The sequence below is a fragment of the Odontesthes bonariensis genome, chromosome 7 (assembly GCF_027942865.1).
Source record: "Odontesthes bonariensis isolate fOdoBon6 chromosome 7, fOdoBon6.hap1, whole genome shotgun sequence".
NCBI lineage: Eukaryota > Metazoa > Chordata > Actinopteri > Atheriniformes > Atherinopsidae > Odontesthes > Odontesthes bonariensis.
In genome coordinates, this window is record NC_134512.1 from 39,722,659 (window position 1) to 39,747,860 (window position 25,202).

General features: G+C 44.1%; 2 protein-coding genes across 2 annotated transcripts in view; one reads left to right on the top strand and one right to left on the bottom strand.

The window, feature by feature from the left end:
- On the top strand, positions 1–19,702 carry LOC142384838 (homeobox protein DBX1-B-like). Its single transcript, XM_075471149.1, has 4 exons — positions 1–375; positions 1,206–1,289; positions 17,409–17,614; positions 19,225–19,702. Exons 1-4 carry the CDS (start codon positions 33–35, stop codon positions 19,480–19,482), a joined length of 891 nt encoding a protein of 296 aa, XP_075327264.1. The 5' UTR covers positions 1–32; the 3' UTR covers positions 19,483–19,702.
- The window catches only part of dnaaf4 (dynein axonemal assembly factor 4), a 27,180-nt gene continuing 3,070 nt past the window's right edge, over positions 1,093–25,202 (bottom strand). Inside the window, exons 6-10 of the mRNA XM_075471148.1 lie at positions 24,061–24,170; positions 23,831–23,984; positions 22,970–23,075; positions 21,839–21,999; positions 1,093–1,311 (exon numbers count right to left, since the gene is read on the bottom strand). Coding sequence (XP_075327263.1) covers positions 21,863–21,999; positions 22,970–23,075; positions 23,831–23,984; positions 24,061–24,170 — 507 coding nt within the window. The 3' untranslated portion in view covers positions 1,093–1,311; positions 21,839–21,862. The remainder of the gene's footprint in view (positions 1,312–21,838; positions 22,000–22,969; positions 23,076–23,830; positions 23,985–24,060; positions 24,171–25,202) is intronic.

Below are 25,202 nucleotides of genomic sequence, written 5' to 3' on the forward strand. Positions count from 1 at the left end.
TGAAGAAAAACGCCTCCAGCCGGACCACCGTGATGTTCCCCTGCAGCGCCCTGCCGCCGCCTCTCTACCCCGGCTTCCTGCATCCTCCCGCGGATATCCCCTCGCCCCTGAACCGGTCCCTGCCCTCCGGCTTCCTGGTGGAGGATCTCCTCCGGCTGAGCCAGCCTGTGGGCTGCATCCACCGGACCTTCTCCCACAGGGGTTCCGGGGACATGCTGCCGCTCAGCCCGGGGCCGGGCTCCTCTCCGCGTGTGTTGGGTCCCGGCACCGGGGAGCCGGACCGGACCGGCACCGGGTCTCCGCTCACGGTCTGTCCGGACGCCGGGTTCCTCAAGTTCGGAGTCAGTGCGATCCTGGCACCGTCCACGCGGACCGGTGAGTCTTTTATTTGTTATTAACAGCTGCTGGATTATTTTATGAATAATTATGATTACAATTAATTGAATTCCAATTGGCTTGAATTGGACTTTATTAGATAGATAGATAGATAGATAGATAGATAGATAGATAGATAGATAGATAGATAGATACTTTATTCATCCCAATTTGGGAAATTGTTTTGTTGCAGCAGCATACAGTAAAGATATGAAAACAATTAAAGTAAAAACAAGAAAATTGAATAGAATAAAATAAATATTAAATTAAATTAAATTAAATTAAAATAATGATTAAACATTCCCTATGTTGTATTTGGCGCTATGGAAATAAAAATGAATTGAACTGAATAAACAGTTTAAATTAACCTGTAATTTGGTCCATAATTCATTATAGTGTTTCATGATCAAACTTTTGTTTTATAATTATTATTAGAAAAATCTAATAAATGTTTTGTAGCTAAAGTGGTTTAGAAAAATACAAATAAAAGTTCTACATCCAGAATCAGTGAAATATATCTGATAAAAAGATGTTCTGTTACTTTAAACTCTTCCACGATCAGATTATTTATCATTTATTAAAGGTGAAATAAAGGAGACGTGAGAATTTAATGTTGCAATAATGTTTAATTATTGTATTTTTTTTTAATCTGGCCCAGAAACCACAGATATAAACTCGTATTTTACGTTTTCTTCAATTTAAAACGTATTTAATGAGTTAAAACGTATTTAATGAGTTAAACCAACGCACCAGCAGTGGTTACAGAAGCTGAAATTATTGGGATGGATTTGCCTTGTTTGGTGTGGATGTGACTCAGATTTCTCCAACAGTTCAGAGTCTTCAGACCAAGTCGCTGCCGCTGCCTTTCTTCCACGGAAGCTTCCATCCCTTCATCAGAGCCTCGTATTTCTCAGGTAGGCCACGCTCTCCGTCCTTCTGAGAGAAGATTCTGCCATCATTTCCACTCCATCATTCACCTTAAATCCACTGCAGCAGCTTCTCCAAATCACTCTGATGTGTAAACCCGTTAATCCTTCAAATATTCTCCATGTGAGACACAAATCTACACAAATATACACAAATCTACACAAATATACACAAATCTACACAAATACACACACAAATATACACAAATACACACAAATATACACAAATACACACAAATACACACAAATATACACAAATATACACAAATACACACAAATATACACAAATACACACAAATATACACAAATACACACACATACACACAAATATACACAAATACACACAAATACACACATACACACAAATATACACAAATACACACAAATATACACAAATATACACAAATACACACAAATATACACAAATACACACATACACACAAATATACACAAATACACACACAAATATACACAAATACACACAAATATACACAAATACACACAAATACACACAAATATACACAAATATACACAAATACACACAAATATACACAAATACACACAAATATACACAAATACACACATACACACAAATATACACAAATACACACAAATATACACAAATACACACATACACACAAATATACACAAATACACACAAATATACACAAATATACACAAATACACACAAATATACACAAATACACACAAATATACACAAATATACACAAATATACACAAATACACACAAATATACACAAATATACACAAATACACACAAATATACACAAATACACACACATACACACAAATATACACAAATACACACAAATATACACAAATACACACAAATATACACAAATATACACAAATATACACAAATATACGCGTCTCAGTGGGAAGTTCTTCCTCCTCCAGAGGACAGATGAGCTTCATGAGACATCTGTGATCAGCTCATCAACAAAAAACAGAATAATTTCATCTTTCCGTCGTCGTGTTTCTACAAAAAAAGTGACATATTTGATTTAATTTCATCTTTAAAGGCGGGGTAGGGGTTCTTTTTCTGGAACATTTTTTTACATATTGCTTGAAATACTCTTTACACCCTCATTGCAACCAATTAATTAAAAGTTTTGACACAAAAATGAAAAGTTTTAGTGGCCTCTAGAACGTACAATCTAGGAAAAACACTATCCAATCATACTGAACGGACCGTTCACAATGATTGGATTCTGATGCCGTCTATCAAACTGCAATCTGCCCCTCCCTCCCCCTCCTTCCCCCTGTGCGCGTACCCTGCTCCGTGAACTAATTACGCGTCCAGAAGCTTGGCAGGAAGCTAAACTAGAGCCAGCTTGGCTAGCACCTAGCATTATTAAACGTATAGTTAGCATAAACTAAATACTAAATACGGCAACGATCGATGCTTGCTGTCAGAACAGCGCTCGTGCACCTTCGTGCTCGTGCGCGTTCATGTACTCTAGAGGCGTGCCTTCGGGGGGAAAGTGAAGAAAAGGGTTGGGACTTTTTACCGGTGTATTTTCAAAATGCAGCTTCGCTGGACTCAAAATCCAGGATCTCCTACCCTACCTTTAAGTCATCGTGTTTCTACAGTTTGTAGCTTGACTAAACTTTGGATTTTTATACAAAACGCACCAGAAGACGTGACGGTGGGCTGAGGAAAGAATAATCCGCAGATTGATCAGGAATTAAATGGATCGGGATGTAATTGTGTTGCGTTCACAGTCAAGCTCAAAGAACACGAACAATAAAAAACAAGTTGAGGATAAAAAGATTAAAATCGACAGCAGCTGATCCATTTAAAGGGATTTTACGACTTAGTTTGGGCTGAAAGAAGAGGACAGATTATTTATATTATATATTATATCACCTGGAGGGGGCTCAGCTGTTTCACCTGGTGGGCTCAGCTGTTTCACCTGGTGGAGGCTCAGCTGTTTCACCTGGTGGGCTCAGGTGTTTCACCTGGTGGAGGCTCAGGTGTTTCACCTGGTGGAGGCTCAGCTGTTTCACCTGGTGGGCTCAGGTGTTTCACCTGGTGGAGGCTCAGCTGTTTCACCTGGTGGAGGCTCAGCTGTTTCACCTGGTGGAGGCTCAGCTGTTTCACCTGGTGGGCTCAGGTGTTTCACCTGGTGGAGGCTCAGGTGTTTCACCTGGTGGGCTCAGCTGTTTCACCTGGTGGGCTCAGCTGTTTCACCTGGTGGGCTCAGCTGTTTCACCTGGTGGAGGCTCAGCTGTTTCACCTGGTGGGCTCAGGTGTTTCACCTGGTGGAGGCTCAGGTGTTTCACCTGGTGGGCTCAGCTGTTTCACCTGGTGGAGGCTCAGCTGTTTCACCTGGTGGAGGCTCAGCTGTTTCACCTGGTGGAGGCTCAGCTGTTTCACCTGGTGGAGGCTCAGGTGTTTCACCTGGTGGGCTCAGCTGTTTCACCTGGTGGGCTCAGCTGTTTCACCTGGTGGAGGCTCAGCTGTTTCACCTGGTGGGCTCAGCTGTTTCACCTGGTGGGCTCAGCTGTTTCACCTGGTGGAGGCTCAGCTGTTTCACCTGGTGGGGCTCAGCTGTTTCACCTGGTGGGCTCAGCTGTTTCACCTGGTGGGGCTCAGCTGTTTCACCTGGTGGGCTCAGGTGTTTCACCTGGTGGGCTCATCCGTTTCACCTGGTGGAGGCTCAGCCGTTTCACCTGGTGGGCTCAGCTGTTTCACCTGGTGGAGGCTCAGCTGTTTCACCTGGTGGGCTCAGGTGTTTCACCTGGTGGAGGCTCAGCTGTTTCACCTGGTGGGCTCAGCTGTTTCACCTGGTGGAGGCTCAGCTGTTTCACCTGGTGGGCTCAGGTGTTTCACCTGGTGGAGGCTCAGCTGTTTCACCTGGTGGGCTCAGGTGTTTCACCTGGTGGAGGCTCAGGTGTTTCACCTGGTGGGCTCAGCTGTTTCACCTGGTGGGCTCAGCTGTTTCACCTGGTGGGCTCAGCTGTTTCACCTGGTGGAGGCTCAGCTGTTTCACCTGGTGGGCTCAGGTGTTTCACCTGGTGGAGGCTCAGGTGTTTCACCTGGTGGGCTCAGCTGTTTCACCTGGTGGAGGCTCAGCTGTTTCACCTGGTGGAGGCTCAGCTGTTTCACCTGGTGGAGGCTCAGCTGTTTCACCTGGTGGAGGCTCAGGTGTTTCACCTGGTGGGCTCAGCTGTTTCACCTGGTGGAGGCTCAGCTGTTTCACCTGGTGGGCTCAGCTGTTTCACCTGGTGGGCTCAGCTGTTTCACCTGGTGGAGGCTCAGCTGTTTCACCTGGTGGAGGCTCAGCTGTTTCACCTGGTGGAGGCTCAGCTGTTTCACCTGGTGGAGGCTCAGCTGTTTCACCTGGTGGAGGCTCAGCTGTTTCACCTGGTGGAGGCTCAGCTGTTTCACCTGGTGGAGGCTCAGCTGTTACACCTGGTGGGCTCAGCTGTTTCACCTGGTGGGCTCAGCTGTTTCACCTGGTGGGGCTCAGCTGTTTCACCTGGTGGAGGCTCAGCTGTTTCACCTGGTGGAGGCTCAGCTGTTTCACCTGGTGGGCTCAGCTGTTTCACCTGGTGGGCTCAGCTGTTTCACCTGGTGGAGGCTCAGCTGTTTCACCTGGTGGGCTCAGCTGTTTCACCTGGTGGGCTCAGCTGTTTCACCTGGTGGAGGCTCAGCTGTTTCACCTGGCTGAGGCTCAGCTGTTTCACCTGGTGGAGGCTCAGCTGTTTCACCTGGTGGGCTCAGCTGTTTCACCTGGTGGAGGCTCAGCTGTTTCACCTGGTGGAGGCTCAGCTGTTTCACCTGGTGGGCTCAGCTGTTTCACCTGGTGGAGGCTCAGCTGTTTCACCTGGTGGAGGCTCAGCTGTTTCACCTGGTGGAGGCTCAGCTGTTTCACCTGGTGGAGGCTCAGCTGTTTCACCTGGTGGAGGCTCAGCTGTTTCACCTGGCTGAGGCTCAGCTGTTTCACCTGGTGGGCTCAGCTGTTTCACCTGGTGGGCTCAGGTGTTTCACCTGGTGGGCTCAGCTGTTTCACCTGGTGGGGCTCAGCTGTTTCACCTGGTGGAGGCTCAGCTGTTTCACCTGGTGGGCTCAGCTGTTTCACCTGGTGGGCTCAGCTGTTTCACCTGGTGGAGGCTCAGCTGTTTCACCTGGTGGGCTCAGCTGTTTCACCTGGTGGAGGCTCAGCTGTTTCACCTGGTGGGCTCAGCTGTTTCACCTGGTGGGCTCAGCTGTTTCACCTGGTGGAGGCTCAGCTGTTTCACCTGGTGGAGGCTCAGCTGTTTCACCTGGTGGGGCTCAGCTGTTTCTCCTGGTGGAGGCTCAGCTGTTTCACCTGGTGGAGGCTCAGCTGTTTCACCTGGTGGGCTCAGCTGTTTCACCTGGTGGGCTCAGCTGTTTCACCTGGTGGAGGCTCAGCTGTTTCACCTGGTGGGCTCAGCTGTTTCACCTGGTGGAGGCTCAGCTGTTTCACCTGGTGGAGGCTCAGCTGTTTCACCTGGTGGAGGCTCAGGTGTTTCACCTGGTGGGCTCAGGTGTTTCACCTGGTGGGCTCAGCTGTTTCACCTGGTGGAGGCTCAGCTGTTTCACCTGGTGGGCTCAGGTGTTTCACCTGGTGGGCTCAGGTGTTTCACCTGGTGGGCTCAGCTGTTTCACCTGGTGGAGGCTCAGCTGTTTCACCTGGTGGGGCTCAGCTGTTTCACCTGGTGGGCTCATCCGTTTCACCTGGTGGGCTCAGCCGTTTCACCTGGTGGGCTCAGGTGTTTCACCTGGTGGGCTCAGCTGTTTCACCTGGTGGAGGCTCAGCTGTTTCACCTGGTGGAGGCTCAGCTGTTTCACCTGGTGGGCTCAGCTGTTTCACCTGGTGGAGGCTCAGCTGTTTCACCTGGTGGGCTCAGCTGTTTCACCTGGTGGGCTCAGCTGTTTCACCTGGTGGGCTCAGCTGTTTCACCTGGTGGAGGCTCAGCTGTTTCACCTGGTGGAGGCTCAGCTGTTTCACCTGGTGGAGGCTCAGCTGTTTCACCTGGTGGGCTCAGCTGTTTCACCTGGTGGAGGCTCAGCTGTTTCACCTGGTGGGCTCAGCTGTTTCACCTGGTGGAGGCTCAGCTGTTTCACCTGGTGGAGGCTCAGCTGTTTCACCTGGTGGGCTCAGCTGTTTCACCTGGTGGAGGCTCAGCTGTTTCACCTGGTGGAGGCTAAGCTGTTTCACCTGGTGGGCTCAGCTGTTTCACCTGGTGGAGGCTCAGCTGTTTCACCTGGTGGAGGCTCAGCTGTTGCACCTGGTGGGCTCAGCTGTTTCACCTGGTGGGCTCAGCTGTTTCACCTGGTGGAGGCTCAGCTGTTTCACCTGGTGGGCTCAGCTGTTTCACCTGGTGGAGGCTCAGCTGTTTCACCTGGTGGGCTCAGCTGTTTCACCTGGTGGGCTCAGCTGTTTCACCTGGTGGAGGCTCAGCTGTTTCACCTGGTGGGCTCAGCTGTTTCACCTGGTGGGGCTCAGCTGTTTCACCTGGTGGAGGCTCAGCTGTTTCACCTGGTGGGGCTCAGCTGTTTCACCTGGTGGGCTCAGCTGTTTCACCTGGTGGGGCTCAGCTGTTTCACCTGGTGGGCTCAGCTGTTTCACCTGGTGGGGCTCAGCTGTTTCACCTGGTGGGCTCAGGTGTTTCACCTGGTGGGCTCATCCGTTTCACCTGGTGGAGGCTCAGCTGTTTCACCTGGTGGGCTCAGCTGTTTCACCTGGTGGAGGCTCAGCTGTTTCACCTGGTGGGCTCAGCTGTTTCACCTGGTGGGCTCAGCTGTTTCACCTGGTGGAGGCTCAGCTGTTTCACCTGGTGGGCTCAGGTGTTTCACCTGGTGGAGGCTCAGCTGTTTCACCTGGTGGAGGCTCAGCTGTTTCACCTGGTGGAGGCTCAGCTGTTTCACCTGGTGGGCTCAGGTGTTTCACCTGGTGGAGGCTCAGGTGTTTCACCTGGTGGGCTCAGCTGTTTCACCTGGTGGGCTCAGCTGTTTCACCTGGTGGGCTCAGCTGTTTCACCTGGTGGAGGCTCAGCTGTTTCACCTGGTGGGCTCAGGTGTTTCACCTGGTGGAGGCTCAGGTGTTTCACCTGGTGGGCTCAGCTGTTTCACCTGGTGGAGGCTCAGCTGTTTCACCTGGTGGAGGCTCAGCTGTTTCACCTGGTGGAGGCTCAGCTGTTTCACCTGGTGGAGGCTCAGGTGTTTCACCTGGTGGGCTCAGCTGTTTCACCTGGTGGGCTCAGCTGTTTCACCTGGTGGAGGCTCAGCTGTTTCACCTGGTGGGCTCAGCTGTTTCACCTGGTGGGCTCAGCTGTTTCACCTGGTGGAGGCTCAGCTGTTTCACCTGGTGGGGCTCAGCTGTTTCACCTGGTGGGCTCAGCTGTTTCACCTGGTGGGCTCAGCTGTTTCACCTGGTGGAGGCTCAGCTGTTTCACCTGGTGGGCTCAGCTGTTTCACCTGGTGGGGCTCAGCTGTTTCACCTGGTGGGCTCAGGTGTTTCACCTGGTGGGCTCATCCGTTTCACCTGGTGGAGGCTCAGCCGTTTCACCTGGTGGGCTCAGCTGTTTCACCTGGTGGAGGCTCAGCTGTTTCACCTGGTGGGCTCAGGTGTTTCACCTGGTGGAGGCTCAGCTGTTTCACCTGGTGGGCTCAGCTGTTTCACCTGGTGGAGGCTCAGCTGTTTCACCTGGTGGGCTCAGGTGTTTCACCTGGTGGAGGCTCAGCTGTTTCACCTGGTGGGCTCAGGTGTTTCACCTGGTGGAGGCTCAGGTGTTTCACCTGGTGGGCTCAGCTGTTTCACCTGGTGGGCTCAGCTGTTTCACCTGGTGGGCTCAGCTGTTTCACCTGGTGGAGGCTCAGCTGTTTCACCTGGTGGGCTCAGGTGTTTCACCTGGTGGAGGCTCAGGTGTTTCACCTGGTGGGCTCAGCTGTTTCACCTGGTGGAGGCTCAGCTGTTTCACCTGGTGGAGGCTCAGCTGTTTCACCTGGTGGAGGCTCAGCTGTTTCACCTGGTGGAGGCTCAGGTGTTTCACCTGGTGGGCTCAGCTGTTTCACCTGGTGGAGGCTCAGCTGTTTCACCTGGTGGGCTCAGCTGTTTCACCTGGTGGGCTCAGCTGTTTCACCTGGTGGAGGCTCAGCTGTTTCACCTGGTGGAGGCTCAGCTGTTTCACCTGGTGGAGGCTCAGCTGTTTCACCTGGTGGAGGCTCAGCTGTTTCACCTGGTGGGCTCAGCTGTTTCACCTGGTGGGCTCAGCTGTTTCACCTGGTGGAGGCTCAGCTGTTTCACCTGGTGGGGCTCAGCTGTTTCACCTGGTGGAGGCTCAGCTGTTTCACCTGGTGGGCTCAGCTGTTTCACCTGGTGGAGGCTCAGCTGTTTCACCTGGTGGAGGCTCAGCTGTTTCACCTGGTGGAGGCTCAGCTGTTTCACCTGGTGGAGGCTCAGCTGTTTCACCTGGTGGAGGCTCAGCTGTTTCACCTGGTGGGCTCAGCTGTTTCACCTGGTGGAGGCTCAGCTGTTTCACCTGGTGGAGGCTCAGCTGTTTCACCTGGTGGAGGCTCAGCTGTTTCACCTGGTGGGCTCAGCTGTTTCACCTGGTGGGCTCAGCTGTTTCACCTGGTGGAGGCTCAGCTGTTTCACCTGGTGGGCTCAGCTGTTTCACCTGGTGGAGGCTCAGCTGTTTCACCTGGTGGGCTCAGGTGTTTCACCTGGTGGAGGCTCAGCTGTTTCACCTGGTGGAGGCTCAGCTGTTTCACCTGGTGGGCTCAGGTGTTTCACCTGGTGGAGGCTCAGGTGTTTCACCTGGTGGGCTCAGCTGTTTCACCTGGTGGGCTCAGCTGTTTCACCTGGTGGGCTCAGCTGTTTCACCTGGTGGAGGCTCAGCTGTTTCACCTGGTGGGCTCAGGTGTTTCACCTGGTGGAGGCTCAGGTGTTTCACCTGGTGGGCTCAGCTGTTTCACCTGGTGGAGGCTCAGCTGTTTCACCTGGTGGAGGCTCAGCTGTTTCACCTGGTGGAGGCTCAGCTGTTTCACCTGGTGGAGGCTCAGGTGTTTCACCTGGTGGGCTCAGCTGTTTCACCTGGTGGAGGCTCAGCTGTTTCACCTGGTGGGCTCAGCTGTTTCACCTGGTGGGCTCAGCTGTTTCACCTGGTGGAGGCTCAGCTGTTTCACCTGGTGGGGCTCAGCTGTTTCACCTGGTGGGCTCAGCTGTTTCACCTGGTGGAGGCTCAGCTGTTTCACCTGGTGGGCTCAGCTGTTTCACCTGGTGGAGGCTCAGCTGTTTCACCTGGTGGGCTCAGCTGTTTCACCTGGTGGAGGCTCAGCTGTTTCACCTGGTGGGCTCAGCTGTTTCACCTGGTGGGCTCAGCTGTTTCACCTGGTGGGCTCAGCTGTTTCACCTGGTGGAGGCTCAGCTGTTTCACCTGGTGGGGCTCAGCTGTTTCACCTGGTGGGCTCAGCTGTTTCACCTGGTGGGGCTCAGCTGTTTCACCTGGTGGGCTCAGCTGTTTCACCTGGTGGGCTCAGCTGTTTCACCTGGTGGGGCTCAGCTGTTTCACCTGGTGGGCTCAGCTGTTTCACCTGGTGGGGCTCAGGTGTGTGATGGTGAACAGAGAGAACAGAGAACATCTCTGTGGACTCTGAGATGGAAGTCAGACATATTTCAGAAGTTTTCTGATGTGGTTGCAGGGGTCAGACTCCAGTTCTGGGGGGGTTAACGGACCTTTTCTGGATTTAGCTGCTGTGCTGGTGTCGGCTCACTGTGTGTTTGGGATGAAACATCATAATCTTGGTCCTGCAGGTTTCCACATATTCATCTAAAGAGAACATTTTACTCAACATTTCCTGGCTTCAGCACCTCTGTGACGTGACTCCTGAGAGTATAAACTAAAGTTTATTTAAGCCTTTTTTTCTTTTCCTAAACTTTTCCTGATCTTTTCCTAAACTTTTCCTGTTTTTTTTCCTAAACTTTTCCTGTTTTTTTCCTAAACTTTTCCTGTTTTTTTTCCTAAACTTTTCCTGGTCTTTTCCTGAGAAACCTTTGCTGAACTTATTGATGCTTCTCTGATGGAGTTTGGCCCAAAGCGGTGAGCCCCGACCCGTCCTTGTTGGAGAGGCTGAACCTTTGGTGGATGCTGCTGTTATACCCGATCCTGGCAGCAGGTAACCTGCTGGCTGGAGCAGCTTCCAGAACTTTCTGTCTTCCTGGGACTCCAGAACAACTTTCACTGAGTGCTGCTGCAGCAGGTTCTACATTTGGTTCTATTTTCTAAAGATAAAGAAGTTCATCAGTGAAAATAACTTCTTTGAGTATAAATAAAGGTTCAAACTGATTACAAAAGGACAGATTTTGCTTTTTTTTGTTGCATTTAGAACTTTTCTGGAAGTTGGTTTTGTAGAAAAATCTCCCAAACCAGAATATAACGATTTAAAGACATCTGCAGTAATACTTTTAACTTTTAATTCCACTCATATTTGTAGCAGATGGATAATCCTGAGCGCTTTATTAAGGAGGTTTAAACTCTTCCCGGAGCTGAGTCGCTGCCTTCTGAGGAGCGTCCCGACTCTTCTGTGACTTTACCTTTAAGCAAACCTTCAGGCCTGCGCTGGGAATCCCTCCGGCCGCTCGGAGTCGGCTCCCCCAGTCTGAAGGCCCATTTAGCGGGCGCGCTGACTGCTGACATTAGCACCGGTTGTCCTAATCTACAAATTAGTCCAGTTTGTTCCGCTCTAAATGTATTAGCGCCGTTTGTCATGGTCTAAATGTGAGGCGGGTATCTTCCCAGCTCGGGAGCTCGGCGCCTCTTCACGCGCCATCGTTTTCCCACCAAACCCCCTCCGCCTGCCCACAAAGCAGCAACAGCGTGACCGATTGGAGCCAAAGCGCCGTGCACGCACGCAAACACATGCACGCACACACATGCACACGCACGCAAACACATGCATGCACACAGACACACACACACACACACACACACACACACACACACACACACACACACACACACGCACACGCACACGCACACACCTCAGTTAGGTATGTTATTCTCCGTTAACCCTCACACTGCAGGTTCATTTCTCTGATGCTTCTTTTCATTTTATCCAGTCATAATTGTCGTTTTTTAATTTTTTTTTTTTAATCTCGAGCCTCTATTTTCTCTTTTTCAAAATTACTTGAATTATTTGGAGGTAAAATACTTAATTTTTTTATTTTATTTAAAGGACTCATATTTCCACACTTATTTTACTCACATTTTACTTCACATTTTCTTTAAGGTTTTAACCAGTTTCTGCTTCACTGTTTCACGGCTGCATTTCTAATAATTATCAATAAATAACTGTGGTGATTTACATTAAATAATATAATTATACATTTAATATATAATATATATATATATATATATATATATATATATATATATGCACTCATCCATTTAATTTGGTCGTTTTAATTTAATATTTATTTATTTTAAAAATAATGTAATATTTATTTAATTTAATAATTATAAATAAATAACTAACTGTGATGATTTACATTAAATAATATAATTATTATAATAATAATAATCTAATAATACAGTTAATATATATATGTATACATCCATTTAATTTGGTCGTTCTTGACTAAACGTTAAAATTAAATAATCTCACATCTACTTTCCAGGAAAATTCTCCAATATTTTCGAGTTTGTTCTTTTGTTTGAAAACCTGCTTCTTTTATATTTTTTAATGTTCTTTGTTTAAATAAAAAAAAAACACATTAAATATGTGCAGTCCTCCGTTTTACTGGTTTTAAATGTCTGGACATTTTTCGTCACAATTTACAATATTTAACTTTAATTTATGACAATACAAATATAATAATTTCTTTAATCTATCAGAGAAATCCTTTTGAATTAAACGGCAGATTAGAAAAGAATATTTTACCAGAACTTCAGATGACCCGACAGTTCCTAAAAGCAGAAGTTCTGCAGGAAATCTTGAAGAAACGAAGATTTGAGAAACTGTTTCATACGTATTATATCTGATAAATTCACATATTTAACTGGAACACCTCTGAATGATGTAATAACTGGTTTATTTGCTACATATTTGATCTCACATCTGCAGTCACTCACACATGCATGACTGTGAGGCTGAGTGAATGTTCTCTAACAGTCCTGACCTGCCTTTAATGGGCCTGTAATATACTGGCCTGTCGACAGCCTTTTCCACTCAATTCATTACAACACAATCGCCTTTCTTTATGCATTTGCAGCCTATACAACCCCCCCTTCATGCTTCATTAGAGGTAGTGTGAGCCGCTCTTTGGAGAGCCCGTCTCATTAGCATAGCCTCTGTTTCCACTGCTGGACAAATTGGGCTCTTCAGCATCAGATTTTAGGCAGAACGGGGATATTATGAGGAGCATCGGGGAGCCTGTGTGCTCATTACGGAGACAAGGAGGGACTCCAAAACGCCGACAAACGTGGAGGATAATCACATGAAAAAGTTCACAAGACCTCACGCTAAACCAGCGTCCAAGTTTCTCACATATAACCGCAGACACACAGCGGCGCCTCCCGATCCTACGCCTTTAAACGCAGCTCTGAGGTCATTCACACCAGCAGAAAAACACCAGAACAAATCAAACATCTGATCAAACATCTGATCAAACATCTGATCAAACATCTGATCACACATCTGATCAAACATCTGATCAAACATCTGATCAACCAACAAACATCTGGTCAACCAACAAACATCTGGTCAAACATCTGATCAAACATCTGATCAAACAACAAACATCTGATCAAACATCTGATCAAACATCTGCTCAAACATCTGCTCAAACATCTGATCAAACATCTGATCAAACATCTGATCAAACATCTGATCAAACATCTGATCAAACATCTGATCAAACAACAAACATCTGATCAAACAACAAACATCTGGTCAAACATCTCATCAAACATCTGATCAAACATCTCATCAAACATTTAATCAAACATCTCATCAAACATCTCATCAAACATCTCATCAAACATCTGATCACACATCTGATCAAACATCTGATCAAACATCTCATCAAACATCTCATCAAACATCTCATCAAACATTTCATAAAACATCTGATCAAACATCTGCTCAAACATCTGATCAAACATCTGATCAAACATCTGATCAAACATCTGATCAAACAACAAACATCTGATCAAACAACAAACATCTGGTCAAACATCTCATCAAACATCTGATCAAACATCTGATCAAACATCTCATCAAACATCTGATCAAACATCTCATCAAACATCTGATCAAACGTCTGATCACACATCTGATCAAACATCAAACATCTGATCACACATCTGATCAAACATCAAACATCTGATCACACATCTGATCAAACATCTGATCAAACATCTCATCAAACATCTCATCAAACATCTCATCAAACATTTCATAAAACATCTGATCAAACATTTCATCAAACATCTGATCAAACAACAAACATCTGATCAAACATCTGATCAAACATCTGATCAAACAACAAACATCTGATCAAACATCTGATCAAACAACAAACATCTGATCACACATCTGATCAAACAACAAACATCTGATCAAACATCTGATCAAACAACAAACATCTGATCACACATCTGATCAAACAACAAACATCTGATCAAACATCTGATCAAACAACAAACATCTCATCAAACATCTGATCAAATATCTGATCAAACATCTGATCAAACAACAAACATCTGATCAAACATCTGATCAAACAACAAACATCTCATCAAACATCTGATCAAACATCTGATCAAAAATCTGATCAAACATCTCATCAAACATTTAATCAAACATCTCATCAAACATCTGATCAAACATCTGATCAAACATCTGATCAAACATTTAATCAAACATCTCATCAAACATCTCATCAAAAATCTCATCAAACATCTCATCAAACATTTAATCAAACATCTCATCAAACATCTCATCAAACATCTCATCAAACATCTGATCACACATCTGATCAAACATCTGATCAAACATCTGATCAAACATCTGATCAAACATCTGATCAAACATCTCATCAAACATTTCATCAAACATCTCATCAAACATCTCATCAAACATCAAACATCTCATCAAACATCTGATCAAACATTTCATCAAACATATGATCAAACATCTGATCAAACATCTGATCAAACATCTGATCAAACATCTGATCATACATCTGATCAAACATCTGATCAAACATCTGATCAAACATTTAATCAAACATCTGATCAAACATCTGATCAAACATCTGATCAAACATCTGATCAAACATTTCATCAAACATCTGATCAAACATCAAACATTTGATCAAACATCAAACATCTGATCAAACATCTGATCAAACATTTCATCAAACATCTCATCCAACATCAAACATCTGATCAAACATCTCATCAAACATCAAACATCTGATCAAACATCTGATCAAACATCTCATCAAACATTTCATCAAACATCTCATCAAACATCTGATCAAACATCTCATCAAACATCTCATCAAACATCTGATCAAACATCTCATCAAACATCTGATCAAACATTTAATCAAACATCTCATCAAACATCTCATCAAACATCTCATCAAACATCTCATCAAACATCTGATCAAACATTTAATCAAACATCTCATCAAACATCTCATCAAACATCTCATCAAACATCTCATCAAACATCTGATCAAACATTTAATCAAACATCTCATCAAACATCTCATCAAACATCTGCTCAAACATCAAACATCTGATCAAACATCTGATCAAACATCAAACATTTGATCAAACATCAAACATCTGATCAAACATCTGATCAAACATCTGATCAAACATTTAATCAAACATTTGATCAAACATCTCATCAAACATCTGATCAAACATTTAATCAAACATCTGATCAAACATCTGATCAAACATCTCATCAAACATCTCATCAAACATCTCATCAAACATTTGATCAAACATCAAACATCTGATCAAACATCTGATCAAACATTTAATCAAACATCTGATCAAACATCAAACATCTGATCAAACATCTGATCAAACATCTGATCAAACATCTCATCAAACATTTGATCAAACATCTGCTCAAACATCAAACATTTGATCAAACATCTGATCAAACATCAAACATTTGATCAAACATCAAACATCTGATCAAACATCTGATCAAACATCTCATCAAACATCTGATCAAACATTTAATCAAACATCTGATCAAACATCTGATCAAACATCTGATCAAACATCTCATCAAACATCTCATCAAACATCTCATCAAACATTTGATCAAACATCAAACATCTCATCAAACATCTGATCAAACATTTAATCAAACATCTGATCAAACATCTGATCAAACATCTGATCAAACATCTGATCAAACATCTGATCAAACATCTCATCAAACATTTGATCAAACATCAAACATCTGATCAAACATCTCATCAAACATCTGATCAAACATCTGATCAAACATCTGATCAAACATCTCATCAAACATCTCATCAAACATCTGATCAAACATCTCATCAAACATCTCATCAAACATCTCATCAAACATTTGATCAAACATCAAACATCTGATCAAACATCTAATCAAACATCTGATCAAACATCTGATCAAACATCTGATCAAACATCTAATCAAACATCTCATCAAACATCTCATCAAACATCTCATCAAACATCTCATCAAACATCTGATCAAACATCTCATCAAACATCTCATCAAACATCAAACATCTCATCAAACATCTGATCAAACATCTCATCAAACATCTCATCAAACATCTGATCAAACATCTGATCAAACATCTGATCAAACATCTCATCAAACATCTGATCAAACATATGATCAAACATCTGCTCAAACATCTGATCAAACATCTCATCAAACATCTGATCAAACATCTGATCAAACATCTGATCAAACATCTGATCAAACATCTCATCAAACATCTCATCAAACATTTGATCAAACATCAAACATCTGATCAAACATCTGATCAAACATCTCATCAAACATCTGATCAAACATCTGATCAAACATCTGATCAAACATCTCATCAAACATCTGATCAAACATCTGATCAAACATCTGATCAAACATCTCATCAAACATCTGATCAAACATTTGATCAAACATCAAACATCTGATCAAACATCTAATCAAACATCTGATCAAACATCTGATCAAACATCTGATCAAACATCTCATCAAACATCTCATCAAACATCTCATCAAACATCTCATCAAACATCTGATCAAACATCTCATCAAACATCTCATCAAACATCAAACATCTCATCAAACATCTGATCAAACATCTCATCAAACATCTCATCAAACATCTGATCAAACATCTGATCAAACATCTGATCAAACATCTCATCAAACATCTGATCAAACATATGATCAAACATCTGCTCAAACATCTGATCAAACATCTGATCAAACATCTGATCAAACATCTGATCAAACATCTGATCAAACATCTCATCAAACATCTGATCAAACATCTCATCAAACATCTGATCAAACATTTAATCAAACATCTGATCAAACATCTGATCAAACATCTGATCAAACATCTCATCAAACATCTCATCAAACATCTGATCAAACATCTCATCAAACATCTCATCAAACATCTGATCAAACATCTGATCAAACATTTAATCAAACATCTGATCAAACATCTGATCAAACGTCTGATCAAACATCTGATCAAACATCTAATCAAACATCTGATCAAACATCTGATCAAACATCTCATCAAACATCTCATCAAACATCTGATCAAACATCTCATCAAACATCTCATCAAACATCTCATCAAACATCTCATCAAACATCTGATCAAACATCTGATCAAACATCTCATCAAACATCTCATCAAACATCTGATCAAACATCTGATCAAACATCTCATCAAACATCTGATCAAACATCTGATAAAACATCTCATCAAACATTTAATCAAACATCTCATCAAACATCTGATCAAACATCAGATCACATCTTCTGCCTGCCCCCCCCCCCAGCCTCCTCCTCCTCCGTGGTTCCTGTCCCGGGAACCTTCTCGTGGCCGCTGGCCCCCCGGGGGAAGCCCAGGAGGGGCATGCTGCGGCGGGCCGTGTTCTCGGACCTCCAGAGGAAGGCCCTGGAGAGAACCTTCCAGAAGCAGAAGTACATCAGCAAACCGGACAGGAAGAAGCTGGCCGGTAAACTGGGACTGAAGGACTCTCAGGTAGGCCAGAGGGAATCCTCTCTCTGTGAATCATTTCATCTGAAGTTTGATGCGGGATCAGCAGATTAATGGACCTTATAGGGAGAATGATTTATCTGAATTTATGGTACGAGCAGGTCGCTGCCCTCTAGTGGATCATCTGTGCAACGCAGAACTTTTACAAAATAAAAGCCTGTGAGCAACAGACTTTTACAAGAATAAAATAAATAATAAAACCTACGTTAAGGCGCGATAAAAATATTTATCGGCGTTAAATAATTAACGAGTTAACTCGCCCAGCCCTACTTTTTACATTTTTTAGAATTTAGATCATCTTTTATGATTTTACATTTTCTAAAAGGCTGCATATTGAAAATATTAAATCAAACAATTCAACACTGCTGTGACCCTATTGGAATGTAATTTTGTTTTATTAATTATTATTTATCTACATTATTATAATTTTGTTTGTTTTATTCTATGTTTATTTATTTTTATTCTATTTTATTTATTTATTCTCATTTTTATTATTATTATTATTATTATTATTATTATTGCCAGATGGGGATATAATGTTCATGTTTAAATGTCAATATTTAAATCAATGTAAAATCATAATAAAAACATGTTTAAAAAAAAAATCAAACAATTGGAAGGAACATTTAACCCCTTAACGTCTGAATTTATATAGCTGTATATAAACAAATGTTTTGTGTGTGTTTTAGCCCAGGGGTCCCCAACCTTTTCAGCACCAAGGACCGGTTTGGTTCTGCAATTTGTTCCTGCGGCCAGGTCGGGGGGGGGGGGGGGGGGGGGTTTGGGGTTAATTTTTTACGTTCAACAGACATTACATTTAGCAGACGCTTTTACAAATTAGGATAATTAGGATATGATGATAGACAGTCATTGAAAAAAATAAACATGCACAATCGGCCTCCTATAATGCAATCTATGCAGTTTCCAAGTAGAGAATCTAGCGAGTGAAATGAAAGAATTCACGATTTCCATGTTTTTTTTTTTATTTAAAAAAAAAAAAATTACATTTTTTATTTTTTTATTTTTTTATTATTTTTTCCCCCAATCTCACGGCCCGGTTTGGAATGTCTCCGGTCCGCGACCCGGTGGTTGGGGACCCCTGTTTTAGCCTTTAAGTTGATGGTAAATAATGCTGAGATTATTAATTTAACTTTTGCACAAAAAATAAATAGAAATTTTGGTATGTTGCTTATTTGCAACACCAGGCATAATGGTCAATAATAAGATAACAACAACACAGTAATATAACAGTGAAAAAACAATGTTTTTTTATTCACCCTTTTTTTTTTTTTTACATATTTATTTATATAAATCTGCAGCAGGAAATAAGTCCGTCACTTTGCGGTCGTAGTGAATATGGACTAACCGGCATTGGAGGAATAAAGATGCTATCTCACCTGGTTGACTGAGTCAAACGCTTTGTAGCACATATGCGCCAATAGGCGTTGAGGGGTTAACCTACTTTGGACATTTAGCTAAGTTTAGAGGGTTCTTTCTTTCTTCGTCCGTGCTCAAACTCTGCACCAGTTTGGGTTAGACAAACATCGAGCTCGTTATCCGTCACTGACACGTTGTTGTTTCTGCTTCCTGCGCAGGTGAAAATCTGGTTTCAGAACCGCAGGATGAAGTGGAGGAACTCCAAAGAAAGGGAGCTGCTGTCGACGGGCGGCTGCCGCCAGCAGACCCTTCCCACCAAAACCAACCCCCACCCCGACCTCACCGACGTGGGCAGCGCCTTCTGCCAGCAGCCACACCTCCACCACCTCCACCACCTCCACCCGTCCTCTCCGTCAGAGTGCAGCAAACAGTCGGAGCTCTCAGAGTCCGACAGCGAAGAAATCACGGTTTCCTAGGAGGTCCCGGAGGAAGGATGCGTCCCAGAGAGCGCCTGAAAGTGCCTGAACCTGCTCTGTACATAGATGTATTTACCCCCACGGTTCTGTACAGCGTTGTTTATACGGAGCTCCGTAGGTCTTAACAAAAAAACAAATAGGCCACACTGAGCCCATCTAGATTTAATATGTGTCGACCGAAATGATTCAAACTAAAATATTCAAAATGTTCTTTCTTTCCGTGCATATTTGACGTTTTGCTTATTTTCTTAAATAAATCTTAAAAAGTTCTTATTTGCTTTTTTTTTCTTCACGCCACAGATTCAAACGTCTGAAAAACTGCTCGATCAAAGTCGTTTTACACACGTTTCCATGTTGGAAAGTGGACACAGTTCCCAAAGTTCCCATCCCTGTGGGGACCACCTGAGCCCTCCTGTTAAACCAGGGAGGGGCAACTTCCATGATAAAGAGGACCAACATCTTTTCAGCACTATCATTGGAGGGCCACATGACCGCGCACTTCGAATAATTGGATATGAAAGATGCTACAAATGATTCTCAATAAGAACACATTTTATATGAATTTATATCTGTACGTTTATTGCACCAACATACAACTATTTTCTGCATATAAATGCATTTTAACACGTCCTTAATAGGTAATAATACTTAATAAGTCTTGAGCACTTCTCCATCCGACAGTGGCTTCTTCGCCTTGGCAAGTTCGAGCTCCACATCATAAGACGCTGTGATCGCTGACTCTTGACACGTCGTAGCTTTTGTGAAAAAGTGCTGCTGTTGACTTACTTTTGATGTGAGGTCTGCTACTACAGCGGCTCTGGCACCTCAGGTGTACTTCTCATATTTAACCTTATGCAAGGTGTTGTACTGGCGACTCAAATTGTAATCTTTTAGGGCTGATAATGTCTCCATGCAAACTAGACACGTTGGATTTCCTTTGAATTCGGTGAAGAGGTACTCTTCTTCCCATTTTGGCTGAAAAATGCGATTTTCTCGGTCAAGTTTTCTCTTTTTGCCGCTGCTAGTGGCCATGGCTCTTGACTTTCCTATAGCTTGGTTTCAGTCACGTGGTCGTAAGGGGGCGCGGTTTTCAGATGGTTGTCAGGAAGTAAATATGGCGACTACGTCTATGGAGGAAACCGTTCCAGAGAGTCCGTATTGTAGAGATTTAGAGCCAGTTTCTAGAATACGATACACACAATTAGTGAGTAAATATGTTGGGCGGGACCCGTACCTCATGAAGACGAGTGAATTTTCTGGAGAATATAAGGATTTGCCGACCATCGAGGCTGTGGACATAACCAACTATCATACTACACAAAACAACAAATGAAGGCCTACAAAAGTATGGAGGCGTACAATTTTTTTTTATCCTTTGCTCTCGTTGAAGAGACGCCTCGGATTTCGGCTTAGTGGTTTCGTAACCGAGCTTGAACGTCGGAGCCCAGTCTACCGACTCAACGTCACCCCAAAGCGCTAGGGACGCCTAAAAAGCTCCTCCCGACATGACGTAGGTTTGAAATTCATTTTTTACGGCGTTGTTCCGTTAGCTTTTTACATTTCTCACCTTTGTGCACGACAGCCTTTGGTATTCTAAAAAAACTTTTTTCTTTTTCACGGGTAGAACGGTTAGAGCAGCCGTGAACAGCACAACACACGGGCATCTGGATTTTTTTACACAGCAGTTCTATGGGCAGACTTCACTTCCTGACATCCATCTGAATTTCGCGCGTTCGCGATGCAGCACTGTGACGTCACGAGAAACCGAGCTATTCGCTGTTCCATTGTTTGCGTATGACACGTATCGGTCAACAGTATAATTACAAGTTTTGTTTTTTTTTTGTTTTTTTTTAATTATTAAATTATTATTGATCTATTTGCGGGCCGTACTGAGTGAGGACGAGGGCCGTGTGCGGGCTCCGGGCCGCCAGTTGCCCATCCCTGTGTTAAACCATCAGAGAAGCAGTGACAGAGAGGATTAAACCTCCAGCTGACAGCTCATCGTGGAGGGGAATTAAAATCCCAACTATGAATCTTTTGACGTTGATGGTGACCTTTGCACCCTTAGATTGCAGCTGAATCAATGCTGCCAGCTTCAAACAGACAGCAGAGATGCACACAGATCCTGATGGAAACCTGAGTCAGATACACAGAGATGTTTACAGGTTCAGCCACACGGGGGCGCTGTGTATCAAACAACAAAGTGTTCCTGCAGCACTCAGCAAAACCTCAAGGACATTTACTTCATTCATCACATTTTGTTTTGCTTCAGGAGGTTCCAAACTAATAATCAGAGAAACCCTTTGCAGCCTGAGCTCCTTTCTTTTGAAAAACCTTTAAAACCTGCAGATCGTACCCGTGCCCGTGGTATCCGGGATGGTCACCGGGTTTCTCCGGGTTTCTCTGAGTCGGGGCTGGCTGCAGAGCCCTGGATGATGTCTCGGATTCTCTGCGCGTCAGCCTGCAGCGCCTCATCGTGAAGGTCGATCTTCAGAGCAGCTTCGAAGTCCTGAAGCCCTGAAAACAAGTCACGGGCGGATTGTTGAACCAATAAAGTCTGTGTACTACAAAAGTAAAGGATTTCTGAGACCTGTAGATTTAGTTCTGATCAAAAACATTGTAAACTCATTAGAATAGAAAAGTGGGTTTTAATCCTTCGGATAGGACTGGGCAACGATTAAAATGTTTAATCTAATTAATCACATGATTTCCCTGATTAATCACGATTAATCTCATTTGTACGCAGAATCCAAAAATGAATCCAAAAGTAGCGTATAGCTTTTAGCATTTAGCTTTATTTTAAATGTGCTGCCATATGAATGAAAGTGCCATAACATTTGTTGTGCAAACACACTTTTAACATCAGCATCTTTCTGTAGTTTTTATGTAGAAGCCTCGCTCCACTGTCTGTTTCCTTGAATGACTTGCTGCTATCAGTTGTGTGTTTTGCCTTTAAGTGATATTTTAGACTTGAACTACTACGCTGAGAAGACAATTCAACTTGGCAGTGTTTACAGATGACTTTGGTTCTGTCGACTCCGCCGTCTGGAAGAACTTTAACATGAAAATGGCCGAGTAAAAGTTCCGTACCCTTCTCCATGTTTGGTGGATCCAAAGATTACTTTCTTTTCCTGTTCCACAGCAGACAGCAGCAGACTTTTACAAAATAAAAGCCTGTGAGCAACAGACTTTTACAAAATAAAAGCCTGTGAGCAGCAGACTTTTACAAAATAAAAGCCTGTGAGCAGCAGACTTTTACAAAATAAAAGCCTGTGAGTGACAGACTTCTACAATAATAAAATAAATAATAAAACCTGCGTTAATGCGCGATAAAATATTTATCGGTGTCAAATAATAACGAGTTAACTCGTTATTTCCTTGAATACCTTCGGAACAAAATACATTCGGGTCATCAGCATGTAACGTGTTGGAAACTGCTAATAATATGTCAACAACAGGTAATAAAGCGGTCTCAGGAACACCGAACCTTCAGCATAGAGCTGCAGCTCGCAGAAAGCAGATCCTCGGCGCACACTGGCTCGGGCTCTGGCGGCAGCGTTGGCGGCGACCGCCGGAGTCAGCAGGTCGAGGGCCTGCAGACAAACACCAGGTGTGATTCTGGCTTTACCCTGAACCTGGGTAAAGTTAAAACCAACTGTGGGAGTATTCAGAGCAGAGGTGCAGAGGGTCAGCAGGACCTACTGCAGAGTGAAGCTGGTGCAGGGCACCTAAGTGACCGACGCCCTCATCCACAGCAAAGACTGAACTTACTAAAACGCAATATTATAAAGATTTTGTTTAAAGGTTTTATTCAGTTCCCCTTTGTTTTAAAGTTCCTCATTTAACGAGCCGTTCTGATTTTCATTTTTAAAGAACGTCACTCCTTAAGTTGGCCCCGCCTCCTCTGCTAAGCTCCGCCTCCTCTGCTAAGCCAACGCTAACAGCTTAGCTAATGAAGATGTCGTACACCAGCTTCTAAGGAGTTATTGCTGCTCCTTTAGCAGCAGCTAATGCTAACAGCTTAGCTCATGAAGGTGACGTACACCAGCTTCTAAGGAGTTATTGCTGCTCCTTTAGCAGCAGCTAATGCTAACAGCTTAGCTCATGAAGGTGACATACACCAGCTTCTGAGGACTTATTGCTGTTCCTTTAGCAGCAGCTAACGCTAACAGCTTAGCTAATGAAGATGACGTACACCAGCTTCTAAGGAGTTATTGCTGTTCCTTTCTGAAAGATGAACATCATTGTTCCCACATTACTTTGTTAGCTGAAGCTTTCTAGCTGAACGGTTCCGTTCTGTAACTCTTCAACCTGCAGCTGTGTGGATAAAAAAAAAACTTTTTCAGACCTGAGAGGCGTCCTCGATGGCCTTGTGAAGGTTTCTTAGCTTCAGGTGGCACGCGGCCCTGTTAGAATACAGCGCCGGGATCTTCCTGTTGAGCCTGAGGCCCAAGCTGTAGGCGTTCACCGCTCCCAGGTAGTCCCCAGCCGCAAAACACTTGCTGAAGGAAACAGTCTGTTGAGGGATTCTGATGTGGGGAAGAGTTGGTGCTGACGCAGAGATCTGATTTCACTCACTTTCCTTTGTCCTTCAGCCAGTCGGGGTTCCTCTCCTCTTCGGTCAGGTCCTTCAGCTCATCAGCAGCTGCGCTGACGGCTCGTCTCGCTTCAGCTTGTTTTTGGAGCCACTGGTTGGGAAAAACACAAAGTTTTTCGATACTGTCAAAGAGTAATTTCACATGTTTGAACTGAATAAAAACAGGCTTACAAACGTGGATGTAGATCAGAGATACTCATTGCGCGGCTCCTCAAGCTTTAACTGGTGGCTCGCACTGGCATAGTAGCTCTTAACAATATGGTAACAATAACAATACATTTTTTCAAATAACATACAGCGAATGCTGCACAGTGTTAGTTATTTTTATTAAGTTTGCGTTTTTGTAGTATTAAGTATTTTATTAAATATTAATTAAGGCTTAATGGTGCTTCCGAAAGGGGGAACTGTTAAACCTGGCAACGCAGCCCGCTTAACAAACCGTCACATTGACCGCAGTGCACGCTAGCTCCTTTAGCCAGTGCATGCTAGCTCCTTTAGCCAGCGTACGCTAGCTCCTTTAGCCAGTGCACGCTAGCTCCTTTAGCCAACGCACGCTAGCTCCTTTAGCCAGCGCACGCTAGCTCCTTTAGCCAGTGCACGCTAGCTCCTTTAGCCAATGCACGCTAGCTCCTTTAGCCAGCGCACGCTAGCTCCTTTAGCCAGTGCACGCTTGCTCCTTTAGCCAATGCACGCTAGCTCCTTTAGCCAGCGTACGCTAGCTCCTTTAGCCAGCACACGCTAGCTCCTTTAGCCAGCGCGAGATGCAGGCACAATGGATCGGTTTTTGATTAAAAAAGGGCAAAAACCAGCACAAAAACCAAATGAAAATCAGCATGAAGACACCAGAGAGGGGACGAGCAGGCAAACGTCGGGTGTACTGCAAGATACAGGGACAATGGATCGGTTTTTGATTAAAAAAGGGCAAAAACCAGCACAAAAACCATGCTCATCTTGAATGTCTCACTATGATTACAACAACTCTTAATTGAAAATGTATTGGCTGTGTTGTTTCTTTTTTTGTGGGATGTTTTATCTGTAGAAATGCATGTTTTCAAAAGGGGACTTTAGTATGTAATATATTAGCACTTTGAGATTTTGTTGTAAATGTAAAGTGCGTTATAAA

Bases quoted from the DNA above. Each gene is read 5' to 3' on its own strand.
- LOC142384838 (XM_075471149.1), top strand. From the start codon at position 33: ATGTTCCCCTGCAGCGCCCTGCCGCCGCCTCTCTACCCCGGCTTCCTG. The intron at 376-1,205 runs GTGAGTCTTTTA...TTTCTCCAACAG, and splicing joins GGCACCGTCCACGCGGACCG to TTCAGAGTCTTCAGACCAAG. The intron at 17,615-19,224 runs GTAGGCCAGAGG...CTTCCTGCGCAG, and splicing joins TGGGACTGAAGGACTCTCAG to GTGAAAATCTGGTTTCAGAA.